This window comes from Cydia fagiglandana, chromosome 3 (genome assembly GCF_963556715.1).
Source record: "Cydia fagiglandana chromosome 3, ilCydFagi1.1, whole genome shotgun sequence".
In the NCBI taxonomy this organism is placed as follows: Eukaryota; Metazoa; Arthropoda; class Insecta; order Lepidoptera; family Tortricidae; genus Cydia; species Cydia fagiglandana.
In genome coordinates, this window is record NC_085934.1 from 3,012,090 (window position 1) to 3,036,721 (window position 24,632).

Genomic DNA, 24,632 nt, shown 5'->3' on the forward strand with positions numbered 1-24,632 from the left:
GTGTTGATATCGTTCTGCAGTCTAGCACAATCTTCACTACAGCTCACTTGCAAGAATAAAATCTCGTTCTATTTTATTTATAAGTGCGGGTAGGGTTTGCAATCCGGATCCGAAATGTATGAAATTATCCGGATCTGGATCCGGATCCGCGGATCTTCCCATACATTTCGGATCCGTCGTGCAAACCCTAAGTGCGGGGTAAAGAGGTTCGGTGGGAATCGTATGTCTGTTTAACTAATATGTAGTATCAGCGAGTCTTATATTATACTCCATCTGTCGTAAATAGCTATTAGGGTCATGCATGTGTTAGATTAGTCTTTACGTTTAGGTTACTATTTTTACTTTTTTATATCATGTTTTACTTTGTGCTCACATATTATGTTCAATGAATTGCGTGGAATGTTTTATATCTAGTTATAAGTCTAGGATTCATGCTCCTTTCATACGTGCTTAATATTGTACCTATTTATAAGTCTAGGATTCGTGCTCCTTTCATACGTGCTTATAATTAACGAGATTGACAGAAATAAATAAAACTCACTCTGCATATAATGCCCACTAGTTCAGAGATACAAATCGCCCGGCCATTCCTATATAAACCCGCGCCATTTGTAGCATATTCAGAGAACTCAGAGAGCTTAACTCTATCACTTGCCTGAACACTCTCCAGTAAATAAACTCAGATATATGTGTTTTTATTTCACACAACACATATACCGGTAAATGGAGGTATAGCGGACTTCGAGACAGCACAGCGGCCAGCGCGTTCCAGCGGCGAGTTTCTACGCTTCACCCAACGAACCCCTTCACTAAAAGTTACAGTCTACACTCCACAGTTTGGTCCTTTTGAAGCCGGATGAAGATAGAAAAACGTACGCGCTGAGTTTCAAGCGACATAGCTTAATTCAGAATCAAGAAAGAAACACGTACGCGCTGAGTTTCAAGCGACATTGCTTAACTCAGACGGCAAAAAAGAAACAAGTACGCGCTGAGTTTTAAGCGACATTGCTTGACTCAGACGGCAAGACTGAATAAAGAACGCGCTGGGCCTAGAGGTTCGCTTCGGCTCAGACCCAACCCCAATACCTTTCCGTACCCATTTACCGGCTTGCCGGTCGGACCGTGCAGCGTGTAGGTCGTCCTCCGCTCACGTGTCCTGGCAACTTTCGTTGCATGTGTCACATGGTTGATACCCACACACTGCTTTCGAACGTTCTAGGCATTGCACTTTGCCATTGCGGGAGATTCAGTGCCACGAGGGATCCACGCTTCGCTTAGGGCCTGACGTTACGCTCAGTAACGGTCAGTCATAGATATAGGCAGGTCAAGTTAGGGACCCCCGCGTGTGTTAAGTGAAGTGAAGTGGTTCCAGCCAGAAAGATGTCCGAAAAGGAAGCAAGGAGCCTACGACCACGCACCAAGGGCCCGCCTGCGCCCGCAGCCAGCATGGACACCCCTACCCCCTCGTCCGGTAAGACTACGTCCGGCGAGACAAATACGTGGAGCAAGGGCACCAGTGGCAACCCGAATACTACCGGTGGAAACGAGTCGGTACACTCGGAAACGTTAGATGCCACGGTAGTAAATCGTAGTAGGTCAGGTACGCTAGTGAATAAAGACGCCGATGCGCCGCCGTCGCCGTCGCGGGCGCCGTCTAATCGCGATTCACATAAAAGTCGCAAATCGGTTAGGGAACGCGATAAACAATTGGCCGTGCTAATGGCCGAGCTCGAGGTTCATAAAGCCCGTCTGGTCGTTGCTAAGACAGAGTCCGACACTGCAAATTTACGGCTGCAGGTTGCGCAACTGAAGGCGCAGTCTGACGGCAGCAGTGACGCGACCGTCGAAGAACGTACTAGAAGTTGGGTAGAACGACAAGCGAGGTTACAGCACGAGATCGCACAGGAAAACGTTAAAATCCCGCCGCCGAAACAGACCGCGCCACCGCCGCCGCGGGCAGCCGTCGAACGTACTAGCAAACCAACCCCGCGCACTTTAGAGGTACCGCACGGTACCTACGCGCCAATGTACCATAAACCGCCGGAATTACCTGCATTCGGCGGAGATATCTCCGAATGGATATCATTTAGGGCAGAGTTCGAAGATACGTCGCCCATGTTTAGTGCCGTCAATAACGTCAGTCGGATTAGGCGCGCACTTAAGGGCGAAGCTCGGACGGCCGTAAAATCAATAATGTACACGGTTCAGGATCCGTACGAGATAATGGAAGCGTTGGAACGGCAGTTCGGCGACCCTGAGGAGATTGTTCTTACGGAAATTCATAACGTTAAACGCATGCCGCGTTTATCCGAAGACAATTCGAATATAACCTCATTCGCCGCGCATGTAGCGAATGCCGTCGCCACCATTAGATCCTTGCGTCAAGAGAAATACTTGCACGCGCCTGAACTCGTGAATAAAATCGTGGATAAATTGAATCTGATAGTGCGCTATGAATGGGCCAAATACAGGCAGTCTAACGTAGAATCACCCGGGTTAGTAGCAATTTCCGAGTTTCTAAACGAAATTAGCACTGCGGCCAAGCGCATAAACCGACTTAAGCCGTCCAACCGATCACGGAATGCAGTGAACGCGGTTTCCTCTGCGCGCGAACCCGAAAGATCGAGCCAAGCTCTCTCTAGATCTCGCGACCCCGCGTTCTACCGTGATACGTATGATAGTTCGCGAAATGAACGAAATGCGGTTTCCTCTGTGCGCGAGCCCAGTCGATCGAGCCGCGCTCTCGCTGGCCCCCGCGCCCCCGCGTCCCTTCGCGACTATAGTTCGGAATCGGAATCAGATTACCACGAGTCATACACACGTGATACGGGAAATAGATCGCGTTCTAATAAATCGACCGTAGCTCAAGTAAAGCACCGCGATGGCAATTTAAAGAAAAAGCCAGCGTCCACCGGAGCTAAGCCCAAGCGACAGATATCGTCTGTCTCTTTCTCGCGCGAAGCGTGCGCCATATGCAACAACGGCAAAGAACACGAAGTTAAGGAGTGTTCGAAATTTCTAGCCGCGACTGTATCTGAGCGCTGGGACTTGGCAAAGGGAGCTAAATTGTGCTTTAGGTGTCTAGGCGCGAATCACCGTAAATTTTTTGGATGTAAATATGTCGCGTGTGGCATGAATCAGTGCGAAGCCGGGCATAATAGGCTATTACACGGTTTAAGCGCGGCCGGGTCCGCGAACGGTAATAGTGCGCCGGCAGCACGTAAAGCAATACTCAATGTTAAACTGCCGCAGACGTATCTCAAAATCATGCCAGTAGAGGTATCGGGACCGTTAGGTACCGTCCAAACCCTCGCGCTACTCGATGAGGGCGCGGCAATGACGTTGATGTTACATGAAACTGCGGATAGAATCGCACCTCGTGTGCGCGGTGAAACATTAGAGATAGAAGGCATAGGCGGTGTAGTACGGGACCCAGATTCGTATGCGTTACGAGTCGCAATACGGGGTTTTTGTAGCCGACATATGGAATTAATGGAGACTTACACGGTTTGCGATATAGGTTTAGGAGCGCAGGGCGTACCGCGAGACTTGGTAGATAAATGCGATCATTTATCTAAAATCGCGGACGAATTAAGTTACCCCCCCGCAGTACCTACTATCGTGATAGGCCAAGATAACTGGCATCTCATCATTAGTCGGCAAATTATAGACGGTCCGCCCAACCTCCCAGTCGCGAGTTTAACCAGGCTAGGATGGGTTTTGCATGGACCAGACCGTACGCGTCGCGCCGCGGTACAATTTGTTGGGCACGCAAGGCCTAATACCGCGGATGACGAGGCCTTACAATTGATGAAACGGCATTTTGATATAGAGTCATTAGGCGTTTCGCAAAAATTACCTCGGGCCGATCCCGACCAACGTGCGCTAGATTTGTTAGAAGCCACCTGCGAAAAGATACCGGGGGAGCAAAGGTATCGCTCGGGCTTACTTTGGCGGTCAGATGACGAGAAACTCCCCGATAACCGAGAGCAAGCATTGAAACGGCTGTACAGTCTAGAACGAAAGCTAGACCGCGATGCGAAACTTAAGGCCGAATATGCGAAGCATATGAACAACTTGCTCGACAAAGGTTACGCGGAGAAAATGGACTCGCGACCGCCCCCCGAGGCACCCCGGACTTGGTATCTAGCCCACTTCCCAACTTTCCACCCGCAACGCGGGAAAATGCGATTAGTTTGGGACGCGGCCGCCACAGCTTACGGACGTTCGCTCAATAGCGCGCTGTTGGCTGGCCCCGACCTGTTAGAATCACTTTTCGGCGTGCTAGTGCGTTTCCGCGAGGGTAAAATCGCGGTAATAGCGGACGTCAAAGAGATGTTTTTACAGATCGAAATAATTGAGCAAGACCGCGATGCGTTACGTTTCGTTTGGAGGGGAGAGGACCGTACCTCCCAACCGCAAGAATATAGGATGAAGCGGCTAATATTTGGTTCGGCAGCGTCGCCGACAACCGCGCTATACGTCAAAAACGAAAACGCAAAATCGCATAGTAAAGAATTTCCGATCGCAGCGGAAAAAACGATAAAGAATACGTACATGGACGACATGTTGATCGCCCTCGATACGTCTGAAGAGGACGCGAGACGCGTAGTAAACGAAGTTTACGAGCTAAATATGCGCGCGTCATTCGAACTTCGCGGGTTCGCATCGAACCATCCTGCGGTAATTGCTGACGTAGTTAATAGCAATCAGGAAACGTCGCTGTTAGGCGCGAACGAGAGCGAGCGTACCTTAGGTTTGAAATGGAATCACAAACGTGACACCTTAGGTTTTAACGTAAACTTTCGTAATACGCCCGAAGACGTACTTAACGGTCAGAAATTACCTACGAAACGACAGGTAACAAGTAGCGCGATGTCGATATTTGATCCGATCGGTTATGTGAGCCCCATATCCGTCTTAGGTAAGGCGTTAATGCAAGAGATATGGAGGACAGGAATCGATTGGGACTCGCCTATACCCGTCTCACTCGCACCCGCGTGGCGATCGTTCATTGATAACGTACAACAATTACGAGACTTGGAAATTCCGCGACACGTGCCCGCATTTAATAGGGAGGCATATATGCATGTTTTTTGCGACGCGAGCGAAAAAATATATGCCGCGGCCGTGTATTTAGTTAGCGTCAACCCCGAGGGGACTAGAACCTCCGCGTTAGTGGCCGCTAAGGCCCGCGTTTCGCCTCTCCGGGTAGTTAGCATTCCGAGAATGGAATTACAGAGCTGCGTACTAGCTACTAGATTAGCGGAAACCATCGTCAAGGAGTCAGATTACGTAATAAAGGAAAGGTTTTTTTGGTCTGACTCTAAAACGGCGCTCACGTGGATACGTGCGGACCCACGTAGGTATAAAACGTTCGTAGCACATAGGTTAGCAGAAATCGAGAACACTACCACCCCCGCCAACTGGCGCTGGGTGCCTAGTGCGGCTAACGTGGCGGACGACGCGACCCGCGGAATACCTGCGCAATTTGGAGTGAACCACCGATGGTTCGTAGGGCCCGATTTTATACGTAAATCCAGTGAGCATTGGCCGATCGAAAAAGTGCCTACGCCCGTCGCCGATACGGGCGAGGAACGCGTCAATAAACTTGTATGTTCGGTAGGCGTTGCGGAGAATAGGTTTGAGTACCTGCCGGAGGTCTGTAGGTTCTCAAAATTCGTGCGATTAGTTCGCGCCACCGCTAGTATTCTAGTTGCCGCCGAGGTTTTCAAAGCCGCATTGTTCGCTAAGAAAACAGATACAGAGATTAACAAGGGGCATGTAGATTTAGCCGAGATGTTGCTAATCCGAAGGAGCCAACAGGCTGCATTTCCGGAAGAAATGAGGCTTCTGGAAGCTGGGCGGCCACTCCTGAAGAAATTTCCGCTATACAAAATCGCTGTACAACTTGACAAAAACGGAATCATCGTACTGAACACGAGAATCGATAAAAACACGCACATGCCTGTTTTACATGCGAAAGAAGATTTCGTCAAGTTGTTGATACAGCATTTTCATGCACTCTACAATCACGGCAACCACGCGACCGTCATCAACGAGTTGAAACAAAGGTACTACATTATCGGGCTGCGCGGTAGCATTCGCTACATAACGAATAAATGCCAATGGTGCAGAACCTATAGGGGAATGCCAATCAAAGTACCCATAGGTGACTTGCCGCCAGAAAGGCTAAAAGCGAATCAGCCGCCGTTTACCGCTGCAGCCGTAGACCTGTTTGGCCCCATGCAGATAACTATAGGCCGCCGCCGCGAGAAAAGGTGGGGTGTACTATACACATGCCTCACGACTCGCGCTGTACATCTGGAGCTTGCCGCCTCACTTTCGGCATCCTCCATGATACTGTCGCTACGCCGAATGATAGCGCGACGCGGCACGCCTACAGTTCTCTATTCAGACAACGCCACCAACTTCTGCGGCGCTGAAAGAGAACTGGCAGAGGCCAAAAACACGCTGCCCGACAGTCTCAAGCCCTTCTTGACTGAGCGAGCCATAAAATGGAAAAAAATTCCACCCGGCAACCCCTCCGCTGGCGGTGCCTGGGAACGGCTCGTAGGCAGCGTTAAAACGGCATTAAAAGTAGTACTGAAAGAAAGAGCACCCCACGAAGAGGTTCTACATACTTTACTGCTAGAATCAGAGCACATAGTCAATTCCAGACCGCTGACACCAGTGAATCCAGATTTAGACATCGAAGCCTTAACGCCGAACCACTTTTTAATCGGTCGATCAAGTGCTATGTCGCCACTGGGTGTCTTCACAGACGCAACTATGTCGCTCTCCTCGTGGAGAACAGCGCAAACGCTAGCCGACCAATTTTGGAGGCGCTGGCAGCGGGAATACCGACCCAGCCTCCTCCCCAGGCCCGGTGCTCATCAAAACGTGAAGAGACTGCATGAAGGTGACATAGTCATTATTGCGGATAGCTCCATGCCACGAGGAACGTGGCCCAGAGGCGTAATCGCCCAGCTATTTCCTGGCCCAGATGGTCATGTGAGAGTGGCCATTGTTCGCACACGCGCAGGTGACGTCCGCCGCCCAGTTTCCAGACTCATCCTCATTTACTCCGCGCATGAAGACGGTGTTAACACACGTGGGGGAGACTGTCGTAAATAGCTATTAGGGTCATGCATGTGTTAGATTAGTCTTTACGTTTAGGTTACTATTTTTACTTTTTTATATCATGTTTTACTTTGTGCTCACATATTATGTTCAATGAATTGCGTGGAATGTTTTATATCTAGTTATAAGTCTAGGATTCATGCTCCTTTCATACGTGCTTAATATTGTACCTATTTATAAGTCTAGGATTCGTGCTCCTTTCATACGTGCTTATAATTAACGAGATTGACAGAAATAAATAAAACTCACTCTGCATATAATGCCCACTAGTTCAGAGATACAAATCGCCCGGCCATTCCTATATAAACCCGCGCCATTTGTAGCATATTCAGAGAACTCAGAGAGCTTAACTCTATCACTTGCCTGAACACTCTCCAGTAAATAAACTCAGATATATGTGTTTTTATTTCACACAACACATATACCGGTAAATGGAGGTATAGCGGACTTCGAGACAGCACAGCGGCCAGCGCGTTCCAGCGGCGAGTTTCTACGCTTCACCCAACGAACCCCTTCACTAAAAGTTACAGTCTACACTCCACACCATCTACTAGGCAGTAATCTGTAACAGCGAACACTGAAGCTTCGCATTTGTGCGAGCTTGCTTTGAGCCGAAATAGTATGTCAGCCTCAGACCAAATTGCTACGAGAAATTATTTAGTAACAAGAGATGTGACCTACATTAGTTTTAGGACGCGGATCGCTGTTGCGTGGTTTAGACAGATTTTAGGTTCTGATTCTGACTTGTCTAAAGATGAAATTTCCAAAATAATTTTAATTTGTCTTCGCCACCTCTCCCAACTTCGCCTTATAATTTTTTTAAGAGCCCCATACTTAGCTGCACGGCAGCAAATTCGCCCATGAAAAAACTCTTCTTCGCCCATCAAAAAAAAAAGGCTATATTGGAAATAATAGCAGTAGTAGAGAATCTAAATTAGGGTCTCTACTGCTGCACCTATTTTAAATAATCCGAATAGGTATTCGGTAAATTTGGTATAGAGATCGTTTGAGTCCCGATGGATAGTTATTATCTTATAAGGGGCTGAAATGGGGAGTGGAAGTGTGTATGGAGAAATAATAAAAAGCAGATTGGAAAAAAATAAGCTACCCAATTAGGGTTTGCACGACGGATCCGAAATGTATGGGAAGATCCGCGGATCCGGATCCAGATCCGGATAATTTCATACATTTCGGATCCGGATTGCAAACCCTATACCCAATATAGTAATTTCACCCAGAGATATACGCGGGCAAAAGCTATAATTAAAGCCATTTTGATGTCCGTTGCGAGTGGCAAAAGAAAAACTTTTCACAGAAATTATGTTATTTTCTGTTGGAGATGTATATTCAACACGAGGAATGTTTGATAATCAAGATAATGTTTGATGATGAAATCCTGGATCCGAAAAACATTAAAAGTTTTTCCTATATACAATTTATTCGTTTATAATCCGTACAGACTGTCGGCCCTATTCGAACATTAAGACTAGACGTCAGCTAATAGATCTTGAAACGATATGGATTAGATATGTCAGTGTCAAATGTGACGTTTCTTCAAAGAAAAATGTCACTTTTGACACTGACACATCTAATCCATATCGTTTCGTTGTAGCTGACGTATCTTAAAGTTCGAATAGGGCAGTGTATCTGTACCCAAACCAAGTATGTGTTCCAATTTTCCCATTCACATTTCTGCTATAAATAACATACATTGTAACGGGAGTTTACAGCTAAATAAATTTAAGGATCCAACAACTCGGTTTTACTAACTTTATGAACAATAATGAAATTCCCAAGGTGAAAAGCCCTTATGGTTAGCGTATAAGTACCTGACCGTACCATCGCCCTGCACACTGTGAACTGTACATCGGTGGACCTTATGCCTTTTGTAATAAGGTCCACTGATGTAGGTACAGTTATCTCTCTATCGATCGAATAGGCCTTTCGATTTTGATTGTGCTAGTATCCCTATTAGCATGAAGAACTCTTAAGTACATTCGGACATTAGAGGCAGTTCTAACTTTACTATGCGGTAGAACTAAATCGTAAGATCACTTGTTCCATCTACACATAACTCTGCCTGTAGATTTGCCAAGATTGGCCCAACATAATTATGACTTTAACTTTCGCCAAAGAGCAAGATGCAAATTCCACATTAAACCTCTACAAGTTAAACTACAGTTACCGGGTCTAAAGTTAAAGAATGCGGGTCACTAGAGGTATTTGTAACAGCTCGAGTCAAAGGCGAAGTAACAAGGTAACTATGTAATTTGACGCATACTTTACAACATGATTAGAACTGCAACCGTAACAGTAAACAAAAAGGTAGGAGGAAATCTTCTTGCACGTGAGTCATGTGACGAGAAAGTTAATAGGAATTGATGTGCTGGGGAGAAAGAGAAGAGAAGAGAATTATACAAAGAAAAATGTGGAGGGAGTGTGTAAGACGTTATACAAAAATACAAAAGTTTTAACAAAACAAGTGAATGATTATATACACGCTACGAAGAGGCAGCTAGTGACGAAAAATGCTTAGGATCTCACTAATAATTGGTATAAAGGACAAGGTATGATGATAGCCTACATTGAAGGCCGCTCTGCTCGCTGTCTTTTCCAAATTAACTTTTGAAATTATTGTTCTGTTTCTGAGCGTCTAAAAACGTCGGTCAAATATCATGAAATCATCATGTAGAAACCTGCATACATCTGCAACGAAATTCACAAGTACCTAATGCTAAATATATAGGCTGGCGATGAATTTTGCATCTTCCCAAATCGGTATATTGCGGAATACTAAATAGTTTTTTGTTAATCGTTTATTCCGACAATACCCAAGCTCTTAAATAACGATGGGAAACCACAATAGCGGAATCGCACCCAACGAAATTGTTGCTTAATTTATTTGTGCCTTTATAATGGAGATTTATCGAACGAATTTAATTAAGTTGCGGCTGCACTTATCTGGCAGGACGGGATAATCCTTCCAATGGAAAAAGAGCGGTATAGTTACATGAGTTTTGTGCTGTTAATGCCTTTCTTAGTTTGGCCGGGTTATAATGTGGCGTCGACTCTATTAGGGAGAGGCCATGATGCATCGGCGAATTATGCCAAGCTCTGATGAAATCTCGCTGGTAGATTTATTGATGTTCATTGGAAAACCCTGTTCAATTCTGTTGAATCGAATCGAGTTCATCAGGCCTGTTTTTACCACCACAATTGTGCCACAAAGATGCCTTATGTACAGCATCAATAGCAGCGGATGAAACAAGGAGCCAAAACTGTCTGTCATCCTGGATAACATTTCCAAATAGGGGCAAATTTCTACAGCTCGCATTCAAAAGTATCTGTCACAATCTAATTGTTCTACATTATAGAGACATATCGGCACTACTTTGAAAAATACTGGTATCTTGTTCTGTCAATCAAAAGAAAAATGTGGTATCTACGTATGGGATGCATACAGAGTTACTGCTTTTCAACTTTGAGTATCAGGATGAGATACGATATTATAAATAAGTCACGATATCTCCTTTGGTTTAGTTATTAGAAAATCACAGATATTTGTAACGCGTAGTCTTATCTGCTACTTTTGATTCTGACTGTACAACGAGGTACAAAAACGCCTGGAGACATTTATATAGTAGCCACGCAACTTTGTGTCCGAGTTTACAATTAAAGTCAATAGTGGAGGAATCATTTGGCAAAAAATATCACTGATATTAAATCAATGTACAGTCAGCATCAGGATAGCGACGGCCAAAGTTGCAGCAACTAAGTAGAAGTAAAGATGTGTGCCGATATATTTGGCCACTTCTACCGTCACTAACGTCACGTTTGATGCTAACTTTACCATTGTCCACACAGATATGTTAATTCGTATACCTTATTTCAAATACCAAGGTCCACTGATCCACAGTTAAAAGTGTTATTTAGCACATTTTAAAGAAGATAATATATCTACCTAAAAATAATCTACACCGAGCGAACTGAGCTAAACGAGCGCCTAAGCGCCCGGGTCTTGACCGCACATTTAGTATTTCACCAGCTCATTTTTAGGCTAGGTTAAGTATGGCACTCAATTAAGTACATGCCACATTTGTATCCTAGGTTAAATGGGTTAGCTTAATCGCCTTAGTAAATCAGCCTAACCCTAATACAACAAACAGCGTTAAGCCTAGTGTCTGACCGACGGCAATAAACGAGCAGCAATACACTGACAAATAGATAATTAATTTATAAATATTATGACATATATTATTTTAATAATTTAATTTGTTTTTAATGTATAAAAGTATATGACTTTTCTTGATTAAAGTACTTACTTATAATTATTATTACAATGAGATGAAATTTACCGCACTATGTAAATATTGATGAACTGTTGACATGTAAAATATTACTTTTTATTACCAATAAACGCTATCTATCTATCTATCTATAATATGCGTTTTTTTTTATTGACCAGCTGAACAGTTGACCAGTTTTTATTTTATTTGGACGGTTTTGGACAAATTGTGAGTTTACTCAACGCCTGCATGATGACTGCTGTTGGCGCTCCATCCCTGATAGATATCAATAGGATACGCATTCATACATTTTTTGCGCGAGAGAGAAGCTAGTGATACAGCTAGTGGCTTTGTCTACTTGAGGTCAGACATGAGAATTTTCAGTTTTACGACGATAACTTTATATTGTCCTAACAAAAATCTGTGAAATTTTGTAAGGATCTTAGGTATTTAGGTATTCAAAACTATCCCTCCCAAAGTATTGACCAACAGAAAATTCTCAACCACAAGTTTGGCGTTGTTCCACTATGCATCTGAGTACTTTGACAAACCCGTAACTTCTAGAACCAAGTGAACCAACTCAAAAATCATTATCATATTTGGTCCATTGCAAGACCACTGTTAGACATAGACAGGATATCACAACAAGAAATTATGCGCTTCTTTAAATATTATTACAAAACCTAGGTGGAAGCCCCTCGCAGCCCCCTCCGATTTCTCTCAGACCGCTCCGGTCGCAACGCAAGAACCTTACCAAGAGCTCAGTTCAGATTGAACAATTGGTTTTGAACTGGTTTTGACACGACCTTGAAGATCACTCTGCTGATTCATCATCATCATCATTATATCAGCCAGAGGACGTCCACTGCTAGACATAGGCTTCCCCCAAACAGTGCCACAATGACCGGTCTTGCCCACCCGCATCCAGCAGACTACCGCGACCTTTACCAGGTCATCAGTCCACCTTGCTCTGCTGATTAGTGTTTGCGAAATGAAGTTAAAGTCGTGCGTGACATGCGCGCCATTCACGAAAATGTTCGTCATCTCAAGATTACATTTTTTGGCAATAGTATTGATGATTCAAAAAAAGCGCTAAGATATTTGTTAAAAAGTCTGCTGGCTGAACCAAATACACCTTAAGCGAGCAAGCCGGCAACCAGCAGATTAAACCAACCGCTAATGCTGCAATTAGGCCGCCGCAGCTAAGTGAGCCGGCTGCGCTGAGCCGGAACGGAGGCTTACAAACCTAAGTCTAGGCTTCAAGTCTTCATGTAAAATGTATGTCTTTCGGGTTACTTATAGGTAAGTACAGTCACCAGCAATAATATGTTATACAATGAAGGCCGCAAATTATGTGACGCACACTTATTGTACTACGAATAAGATCGTGTCAGATATTTTTGCGGCCTTCGTTGTGTCATATTATTGCTGGTGACTCAGAGCTGTAACCGAGCAATGAACGATTACAGCCCTCGGTATAGGTTCCAATACTTCCAATGCTACAGACAACCAAAATAGCCCATAAAACGGACTTCAGTAGACACATACAACTGCCTACAGGGAAATTATTATATTTCATTATCTTCAAACGCTTTAATCCCAGCTCAGGCCCATGAGGCCTTGGTGACTTTTTCTTTCATACATGACATTTCTTGAAGTCGCAAAAATTACTAAGGGCCCGATTCGTATTTTGAAATAGACATCTATTAGACATCTTTTAGACATCACCAAGATACGATAACGATATGTTTAAGATCTAACCTGTCAAATTTGACATTTGCGCGATTCTGGAGATATTCTTGAACGATTTCCACAAGATATGACTTAGAGATCCAATTCACATCTAATAGATATCTTACTCTATCTAACGTAAAAGTGACATTGGTTGCCCGAATTGCGCTGCAAAAGAGAACTAGTTGATATCTAAACTATAACGTATCTAGAATGGATCTAGTACGTGTCGTATCTTGTGAATATCTTGAAGTTCAAATACGGCAGTATAATGGTAATTTGCATCAGAAAGTTTTCTGTGACCTACATATTCACCCCGGTAAGGGTTGAAAGATCCCCATCGTTATGCACAAAAGGTGATAATAGTTAAGTACGGGAGACGTGTCAAAGAAAGTGCAATCCACGCTTCGTTAGGGTCAGCGCGCAACGGCGCTATTCAACACGTTTTAATGCCAGCTCGTCACATTATTGCTTGCATCAATACACTTTATTTATTTTTTATCATTCTTCTTACATTTTTATTATGTATACAGAGGTACTACAATACAAAGACTAAACTAAATTTATAACTAGATTAAATCTAAAATAGGCCCGTGAGGCATTATAACAAGAATGCTGCCGGCTTTTCCTCGTGGTATCGCAATGCTAATACGTTGTGCTCGGGTCAACCAGACGCTTCGCATTTCTACAAACAACTTAATGCGCGCTGGGACCCCATGGACCTAGAGTTTCAACTCCAAGTGGTACAAAATGAATCCTACTCTCTACCGAGGCTCTAAAATTTATTACATTTTTAAAATTTCGGTGCTTTGCGCCGCTTAGTTATGCTTAGAACTAAAAATGAACAAGTTATGTCATTAAAACATCTCGAATAGAGCCTCAGCCGCTAACGATACCTAGGCAATACTCACGCAACAGTGGACGTCCAACACTTCGAAAGTTCGCTGGAATTCAAACTTTATTCAAGCGAAATAAGACCGTGTTTGGAATGGCTGGATAAATAAGCCAGATATAAACATGGAGTAAAGACAACGCTTTCAACGTTTGATGCTGTGAAGTCTTGTTTTGTCAATAAGTAAGAGGATTTTAACTTATATGAAACTTGCATATTTACAGTTGTTATCTAACCTATATCTGTGGTATTATTTAATAGTGGAAATCGAGATAGGATAGCTGAAACTAAATGGAAAAGCAAGTGGATGAACACAGATCGTTTTTCAGATTAAGAGAGTAGATAAAAAAATAAACATAAGAAATGTGTAATAAAAAATCAATTTATATTCAACACACTTACATATTATACTTATGTAATATAATATGCCAGAAGTCTCCGCACTATAGGCTACACTATCACGGCCTGGCCACGACATTGCGCGACTGGCTTCGACTAAGGCGACAACCATAGATTGGAGCGAGACACAACGATCGGACCTTTCGTTCTCAAATATAATTTTCGCCTTAACCGTAGCCAGTCGCGCAATATCGTGGCCAGGCCGTCAAGGGAAATAGTCATGTGACTTTTCGTAGTATATCTTTCTTCCCGATACATGTTTTTCTTTTCGCTAAGCGTTCATCGATGTACAACAATTATTGTCATGTTGGCTACGTCCCCTGAATGTAAATATAGGTAAAGGTGTCAGCAAACCGACAAATGGAGTGAATGTAACAGCCCGTCACCGCAGACACGAGGTACCAGCTAGTTAGCTGCCTAATTTACTGGTTGCGGTTCGATTTGTTTGGACACCGCTGGTTGCGGGATTACAATTAACTAATAGTTACAGACAACAATGTACTTTAATCAATATAGGTACATGTCGGCGGCCGATCGTAAAGTTCCTGTGTAGTGTTTTGACGATAGTCACATTACGAGTAAAACCAATGTTCGTTAGGTTGATTCAAACTGTCCAGAAATAGGAGCCCCGCGGCCCGCGGAGCGGAGCTTCGTCGACTTAGGGAACGAGACAATGATTTTCCCATTTCCAGATTGCGAAGGAATTTCATGGCTTTGTGTTTACTTTTTTTATTTACTTCAAGATCATTAAACATTATTTAAAATTAAAGATACGCGAGTTACTTACGTTTCCTGGTTTGTCCTATTTAGTTATTTCACCTGTCATATCGACAGTCTGCAAAGTTAAATAAAGCCAACAGCCGGCGTGTGATGGATGGCTTTATCCATCTTTATCCACGTGATAAAATAACTGTCACTTTTTAACACCGTGGTATAGATAGTGACGACACCATTTCTCACTCAGTCACGTATACAAGAACGACCATCATATCCGTACTGCTCGTCATTGTGTGTTAAACGCTCATTTGTTTGTTACCTTCGTTAAATGCGAACTGTGCTTAATCTGCAGGATTTAAAACGCAATAATACACTTGTTTAATCCACCCATTAAGCTGCTACCACTTTATAATGGAATGGAGATGTATGGAGAATGTTTACGGGTCGTTAGTAGTAATGGCAGCTACAAAACGCAGGCGCAAGCAATGTGAGACTTTGCGGCTAAATTAAGATGCAGTGAATATGAGTATTTATTTTTATTTCTTTAAGAGCTTTCGCGAGATTGTTTGCGTAGTAGTTGTTAAATTAAATGTTGTATTAAAGTGCTACCTCTATTACATCCTATTAAGAGAAAATTTTCCGATTTCTAAGTAATTTATGTAATTTTCTAGGTTATACAAATTTCATCGATATCCATTAAGCGTTTGTGCTTGAAGGTGGAACAAACATTCAGACAAGTTATTACTTACAACTTTACTATAACTTTCACAAATAATTACTCTACGTACATACTACATACTATATTTTTTTTGAATTTTTAAAAATGAGCAATTGAAGAATTTTAAGATATACGGAAATTATTATTTCAAACACTTGATTTTATCAAAACTTCAATTCTTTTACTACAATCTGATGATGCCTATTTAGTATTTACTCGTGGTACAGTCACCATCAGATATATCCGACCGGCCAAGGTATTCACAATATCCGAATACGCACTCTAACGCCTTGACAATAGAGACGTGCTCAGATATTTGTGAGCACCTTGACCGCTCCGATATTTTTGATGGCGACTGCATAAAAAATATCTCGGAGCGTGACTCATTTCCTCAGAAACCATCAGTCCTCGCTTTACCAAGTTATGTCGTATAAAACAAGCAGATAGAACGCCGAGATTTAATTAGACAACGTCATTTAAGTCGCTTTTAACGCCGTCACCTCATCCATTCGAGATTCTTCAGCCAGTGTTGGTCGGAACTCGAGACTTCTGAGCTTATTTTGAAGAACTCGAGTCAGAATCACGAGACTCTACTTGAAACCTTATAAAAAAAACTCAGAAAGAAAACAAAATAAAACTTTTGACATAACTACCTGTACCTCTCCCTGTATCTCAAGACCTATAAGGTCAAACAGGTGCAAGCCAAATTGGACTCATATTTGATGCAAATTAAGTCTCCTTAAAATTTTTCGTAGTAACTTTTGCCGTAACCTTAGTCTATAATTGGAAAAACTAGCAAAAAAAAAAAAGCCTCGGTGGACTTTCAAGGTCAAAGACAAGGTGTACAAACTTACTAATTAGTCTAAGAAATTTATTACTTGTTCAATGTGGTAACTTTTGATGTCAAAACATCACCTTTGGCAATAAGTTACCACCAAACATGGCGCTGAATAGCGCCACCTAGTCCATCTGTTAAACTCGGGGTCAAATTTTCCTAGACATTTTCACCTATTCTACAAACAATAAGTATAACCTAAAATTGTTGATTCGAGTGTGAAGTGTGAGAACTCAAAAGGTTCGAGTTTTCTCCATCCCTATCTCAAGCCCGCCTCGGAACTTAAAACTTTATTAGCATTTCCTCCACTAACTAAGCTTTATTGTTCACTGCACTAATGGCTTACTTCGTCAATCCCCCCCACACATACGAATCCCCACCTTAACACTTTAGGAGAGAGTACATTTTGCATTAGTGACAATATTTCGCGCTTAAGCCAAAGTAAACCCTGCTCTATATAGTGGCGCTTAAAGTGTTGTATTGTAAGGGTTGTCTGCAATAATCTGCATTCTTAATACAAGTGTTGAAAGTCTGCATTAGTGATGGGCAGGAATATTCGGGAGTTGCCGGCGATATAGCAATATGGTAACATTCCATTTCTAACCGCAGCTGCACTACCGGTACTGAACGCGTCGCTGTCATTGTCAATTTCCATAGTAAAATGTAGTAGTACAGTAGTGCAGCTGTCGTTGGAAATGGACTGTCACCTATAGACAAAATCACAGGCAACTCTAAAAAATCTGAATTCATTTAAAAATTTCAATGAATGTCACTTATTTTTATTGAAATTCCCATCCACATACGATCGGTTTCTCAATGTTTTTTTCTTTACCTAGCCGTTCTTGGAGCGATTAACAAGCTATTAGAATTTAGAAGCATATAACATGTTTATCCAGGTTTAAATAAATGTATTTTTCAAAGGACGCACCCTGGCGCCAATTAGACATATTACTTAAGGATTTTTTCCGGAAACAAAAACATTTTTAGAATTTAAAAAAGATTTTTTATTTTGTAACGGTTTAGTTCCCGTGGGAACATTCCCGAGAACGAGCACGTAACTCGACACCACTAGTCTGCATCAGCAAAACTCGACGCGGCAAGAGTGTCGTTTTGTCTCCCTTAAATATTTAACAGCCGCGATAAATTCTAGCTTTGTAGTTTGAATTAAAATTTGATCTCCGGCTTGTGGACGCTTGAGCATTTTGCATATTTTAGAGAGTTGTCTACGTGAAATAGGTGAACTCGGAGGTCGATGCAATTCACGTAAATTTATTTTTTGTAATAATTTTATTGGGCATAATAACTTTAGGCATAATAATATACTGTTAGCATAAACTCATATACTACTATTATACTGTTCAAAATAAGGGCGTTCTGCGATATATATACCGGGTGTGGCCTGTAACATGAGCAAATAATTAAAACATAGATTGTACTCCTCAAACGGTGACACTTTTGTTCAACAACTTTTAAAAATTATGAAGTATTTAGACTCCCTATTTTTCATACAAAATAAATATTATCTTCAATGGACGCCATCGCCACGCCTCATTGTGATTGACGTTGCTTGTCAAGCCTTAAACATAACAAAATTCGCAATACATTGCGTCTTTGAATAACCTTTAAAGTGTATTAAAAATCAAAGTACAAGTTATTTTCAAAAGTCGCTGAACAAATGTTGATCAGTATGAGGAGTACAGCTTACAGTTAAATTTATGCTCATATTACAGGCCACACCCGGTATATCCTTCCTTTACTTGGGGTGAGTGTGCTCCTCCGAACTCCAAGTGTTTCGGCTACTCAACTTTACTTTACATAAAGTTTATAATTATCTACCCTCAAGCCTATCAAAGTCTGTCAAAGAGAAAGTTCGACTAACAGAATAGGTAGGTACATTCGCTGTCAGATATATCGGAGCGACCGAGGCGCTCATAAATATTAGAAGACGCTTCTATTGTCAAGGCGTTAAAGTGCGTGTTCAGATATTTTTGAGCTCCTTCGCCGCCGATATATCTCATGGCGACTGTACTTTACTTTTCGTAATCGAATCCTTACGTAAATCTGAATGTACTCGTAAATAGTTGCTCCAAATTGTACAGCAATGGTGAATCATCATCATCATATCTCAGCCATAAGACGTCCACTGCTGAACATAGGCCTCCCCCTTATGGGGGGTGAATGCCATAATCGCCACGCTTGGCAGGCGGGTTGGCGATCGCAGTCGAGTACACCGAATTTGAGGGACGCTGCTGCCCGTCCACCGGTGGTCTTGGACGTAGTTTAAGGACATACCCGGGTCCGGGTCAATGGTGAATACATTAAAGATATATTCACCATTTCTTGACGTAAAGGAAGGTTCGAAAAATATATAGACGGTTTAGGACATTTTTTTTCTGCTATCAGGATGGGAATATATTAATACCCCTTTTTGCGATTCTGCCCACAGATTACCACTTTTTGCGATTAACTAACAGGCTGATATCGTCCGGCGAATTGGTAATGTGTGGGCCCCGTTGTACCTTACCTCAAAATTTTCTTGAATTTGTTGAGAGTTATTCTCATGAGATTTTTTTTGTTACAGTGCCATCAGCGCGCATCCTGGGCGGGCCTGATCTTCACGTGGACATGGGATCCACCATCAACCTGACCTGCCTCATTCAGTTCAGCCCTGAGCCACCCGCCTACATCTTCTGGTACCACGAGGACGAGGTGAGTGCTCTATGCCAACTTGTCCTCTACGCCCTACGCTCTGGACTCTTCAAATCTTTTGATTTTGATGATTGAAGAGTCCACGGGAAACCGATGAGTTTTGTTTTACATATGCATCTAGTATATTTCCTTTTTTGCATGAGAAAATAGTCGATCACTAGGTACTGAACGTAGGAACGTATCTTGCTATTACAGTCAGTCTCGGTACAAAAAGTACTGAGGTTGCTTGAAGTACCATGAGTGGCCTGACAAATACGAACGTTCCCGGAAAATACGAAGGAAAAAACTATGCACTACATCTGTACTGTAGGAACAGATTTGTGTGATAGAGATAGTAGGTAAATGGTGGCTCAATGTACGAAATTTTTCATGCTTGGCGTCCTTACGGTTACGTAGCATACCATTTCTCAGAGCACAAGAAAACGCCAAAAAAGCATATGTGGAAAAGGCCAGCTAGTCCACGCGATATAAAAGCACACTAGTGTAAAAATCAAGTGGTCTCGAATGGTTCTACTTCATAGAGGTGCTCTCACTCGTTCTGCTGTTGATGCTGGCAGACTTCCAACTAGGCTGAGTCAGCATCTAAGATATGTTTATAGGTACATAATGGGATAACCACTTCTAAGTAAGAAAGTTGCAGTTTGGCGTTGAAAAGAAAGAAAATTCTGGTCGAAGAATATTTTGGCAATCTTAACTTTATTAGATACGTTTACCTATAGGAATTATTTTTTTCAAAAACTATTTTAAATGTACCACTTAGCTGAGGAATGACGCTCCGGGCACACTGCCTGCCTGCCAGCATGTACTAGCACAATCGAGATGACAAGTTAAAAAAAAATCAGCAACAAATAAGACATTTACATATAGTGGTATAGGTACTTGAATCTCAAAATATTTGTAAACATTCATATTTTTTTGCACTCGTCTTTCCTTAAATAATCTGTCGAATTTTCATAACTCGCATATCAAAAAACCTTGAACATTATTAATATTTTACCTGATTGACAGATTTTAGAACACTCTTTGTGTAGAATTCTAATCACTTCTCCCGACAAAGGCCTCGTTTCATAAAATTAGGCCTAATTGTTTTCCACGAGGGCCTTTCATTTCCATTAAGGAAGGAAGATAAGTTTCATTGTCTGGCCAAGGGTTCGTCAGACTTCAAACGCAACTTCAGACTGTCACTATTTTTATTACACTCGCGTTATTTCGGAAGGTTTTAGGGACTGAATTGAATTACCTAAATTCGCTGCTTGGAGTCTGATTTACGCTCAACTAGCGAATATTAACTAGTGTTGATAATGTGTAAGTATTCATAATTTATTTTTTTATTATTTGATTGATATTTATCGACCGATTGACACCATATACACGGCTAGAAACATATCAGAACGTATTTGTGGCCCTGAAAAGGGCCTTTTTGGTTGTTGCACAAACCGCACTCTCGCAAGCATGTCGGTCCCAATACGAACTATACCTTAACCCATTAAAATGTGTATTGGGAAGACAGTCCGCATAGGAGGAACGACGGATGCTTACTTGGAGCTGGTGTACTCGGTGACGGCCTTGGTGCCTTCACTGACGGCGTGCTTGGCGAGGTCACCGGGCAGCAAGAGCCTCACGGAGGTCTGTACCTCCCTGCTGGTGATGGTGGACCTCTTGTGGTAGTGAGCGAGGCGGGAGGCCTCGGCGGCGATGCGCTCGAAGATGTCGTTCACAAACGAGTTCATGATCAACATGGCCTTGCTGGAGATACCGATGTCGGGGTGGACCTGCTTGAGCACCTTGTAGATGTAGATGGCGTAGCTCTCCTTGCGCTTATGCTTCTTTTTCTTGGAGTCGGAAATGTTCTTCTGGGCCTTGCCAGATTTCTTGGCGGCCTTACCGCTGGTCCTCGGTGGCATTGTGATTTAATTAGACGCTTACAGTACGAGAATCGAACTGAAAATATAAATCGCATACTGTCTTTCGAATTTTGTAAAAGCGGAGAAGGGGAAATAGGATGTCAAAGATCGAGAGTCGCGCCTGCGGTATATCGACCAATAGCGTTCGAGCATGGTAAAAAGTACTTTCGCATTGGTAATATTAAATAAGAGTTAACATTATTATTTAATTAGTGAGACTGATACCTGACTTCACAGTCAAACTAAAAGTAGTTTTATGGAGCTTCATACAAAGTAATTCAAAAATGGTAACCGAATGGAAATAAAAACCTTGGGACACTTTTTTGCCCTATTAGGATAGAAAGAGCTCATGATTCTGAGAAAATTAACGATGTATATATATTTTTTAATGCCATCATCTCTCTATTGTCAGGGGTGTCAGGGCGTACGAGTGCGTGTTCAGATATTGTGAACACCTTAGCCGCTCCGATATATCTGATGGCGACTGCACAACTTTTAATGATAGCTAAAGGACAAACCAAACGAAAAGTTTACATAATTTACACACTGGCTTCAAGTCCGCTATATCGTTATATACACTTCGAAAAGGAATCATCTATCTGCATTTATCCTGGCATATATTACCAAAGTTGTTCATTCCGTGCTTGCCATTCCAATTCTTCCAAGAGTCGAAAGGACATCAAATATAATAGTGGTCTCCGATTTCATACATCTGTTCTAGATCTCAAGGTCATACTATACTGGATAGACTTACCGTTCCAATCATTACCGAGAAATAGAAGCAAGAACATCGAATATACGAGTGGTCTCCGATAACGAATAGTTTTCAAAGATGCCAAGGCCATATTATACTGGTTAGACTTAAACTGAAGCCAATGAAATACAAGGACAGGAGTTGGAGGTCGTTAAATAACTGGCGAGGCCATTAAGAGGCTTAAAGAGGTGATATTTTACGCGCAATCGAACTGTAACACCGAGATATGAATGAGATTCATATGACCGTGTTAAAATCGGGTTGGCAACTGTCAAAAGTTTGCATAGACGGCCATCATAGCTTACCTCTTTTTCTATGAGATTTGGCTTAAAGGTAGGTTTGGTTTGGGTAAGGTTTGCCAAAGCATAACTTTCCATTAAAAAATTTGACACAATTCTAGGGATTGACAGGGCAAGCTATGCTGGCGCCATCTGCTAAATACTTCGACCGGCCAACCCCATTGTTGAAATGTCACTGAATTAATTCTTAAACTAAGGCCTGAGTGGACGCTCAAAGCGGAGCGTTCGGCGGGGCGTGCAGCGTGGCGTCGGGCTCACAAGTGATTTGAGCAGCGTGCACTAAGGCCGCTCCTATACGTTTGCATTTGTTTAACATGCACGCCGCACGCCCTGCCCCGCTGCACGCTCAACTCGAGCGTCCACTCAGGCCTTACACTTAGAAAACCCAATAATATTATAGCTTCGGAACCCCTAGTATGAATTTCATTCGATAGCGTGATGAGACTGACGAGCGTTCTTGTTTGCGTTATGATTATTTTTGTATGGGGCTTTGAATAGCGCGCCAAGCGGGTCGTTTTGGAAACACAAAATCTCATACAAAATGACACTTAACGCAAACAACCATACAACGACCTAATTGTAAGCAGACAATCAGACGCTTGCCAAACAAGGGACATCATATGCGCGTAGGTAGCCGTTTCAAAAACCTCTACACTCCTATTTTGAAGAACCCTAATCAGATTATTGTCGTACACATGAAACTCTTGAAAGATTTAAATTGTTAATAAGAAACAATCTCGTTTAATTAGTCTTTGTTCCGAGGCGCGAATTTGGGGACGGCATCACGGATTTATAGCTGTCCCCCCCTGATAATGGGTCGATTAGTATTGCTGTCCCCCTCTAACGTGTAATGAGTCGATTAGTATTCAAGCGTGAGTCAGTTGTGGAACTAATAAAGCGTGCGTCGCGAACGTTCGCGGGGATTCAGAATTTATTCGCTGTCAAAGACTTGGAAATTATGTAGACTGGGAAACGTCATACTTTTCCTCAATGTTAACATTGTTAACAGATCAACTGGGTCCTGTAACACAGGGTTTCCTAGATCAGGACTCAGGGACGTGATTTACTGTATGTGTAATTTTATACAATAAACTTTTTTCATTTTTCATTTTCAACTTTGACCCTTTTTTTACCCTTAAAAAAACACGCCGTCTGATTGGATGAGGAAAACATCGTGAGGAATCCGGACTAATACTTGTATTTATTTAAAGAATAAAGAATAATCCCAATAAGGTCTAGTTTACCCTCTGGGGTGGAAGGTCAGATGGCAGTTGCTTTCGAGTGGTCCAAAAAGCTAGTGGCCTCAACCAATTCTTGGGATTAGTTGCCAAGCGGACTCCAGGCAATGAGCCGTGGCAAAAGCCGGGACAACGCGAGGAAGATGATGATGATGATGATACACAAATACTTTCGCATGATTTTTATTTAGATATATAGGTAATCTATAAAAATGCTGACGGAGTCTTTTTTCGGAGGTCCAGGTCTATTTGAGTTGCACTTAAAAGACTCAATAAAATAAGACCCGTAAGTTTTTTAGCGCTGTAAAATGAGACGAGTCCTTCTTTAGACTCAAACCTAACAATAAGATCAACCAGTTTCTTTATTTAGTCATGTTAATCATGTATGTACCATCAGCCGTAAAAGCACATGGTGACTTTGTCAATGAATTCGTTCATTATTCCTTCATGCATTAGGTACCTATAATTTTTTTGCGAGAATTAGTCGTATGCAAATAAGTGTCCGATTACTCCGTTTATATTTCCCCTTATGAGCATTATAAGAGATTATGGGATAGTGTGACGTATTCCACTTCTCTCATAAAATTCTTACGTAGCTATCACACCTGTCACTTCGACAATTGCCAGTCTTCATACCACTCGTCTTTAATTCCCGAAGTTCCGCGCTGCGGGCGCGACCCAATTTAGATTAATTAGCGGTGTGCCGTGTAAACAACGGGGGGTTGGGGGTTAGGGGTCGGGGGTAGGGGGTCCATCTACAAGTGATTAATATATTAGTATCGCCGGCAAATACACGAGACGATCATGCTGACATGACAACGGTCTTTCATCCCGTCCATGTTACATGAAGCAATTGCTTCCGTCGTGATTGGTATTATGTATTTGTATGCTTTGTTTACATGATTCTATTGTAAAGGTTCATATTATGATTGTATTTAGAGTATTGCAAGTCAATGAGAATCTGGGTTGCCATAAATCTACATAAGGGAATCCTAACTTCATCATTG

The 24,632-nt window shown here is 42.4% G+C and overlaps 1 protein-coding gene across 1 annotated transcript in view; it reads left to right on the forward strand.

Moving 5' to 3' along the window:
* LOC134679858 (zwei Ig domain protein zig-8-like) overlaps positions 1 to 24,632 on the forward strand; it is a 645,620-nt gene that overhangs the window by 614,793 nt on the left and 6,195 nt on the right. The window contains exon 5 of the mRNA XM_063538769.1: positions 19,303 to 19,430. Within this exon, the coding sequence (XP_063394839.1) occupies positions 19,303 to 19,430 (128 nt within the window). The remainder of the gene's footprint in view (positions 1 to 19,302; positions 19,431 to 24,632) is intronic.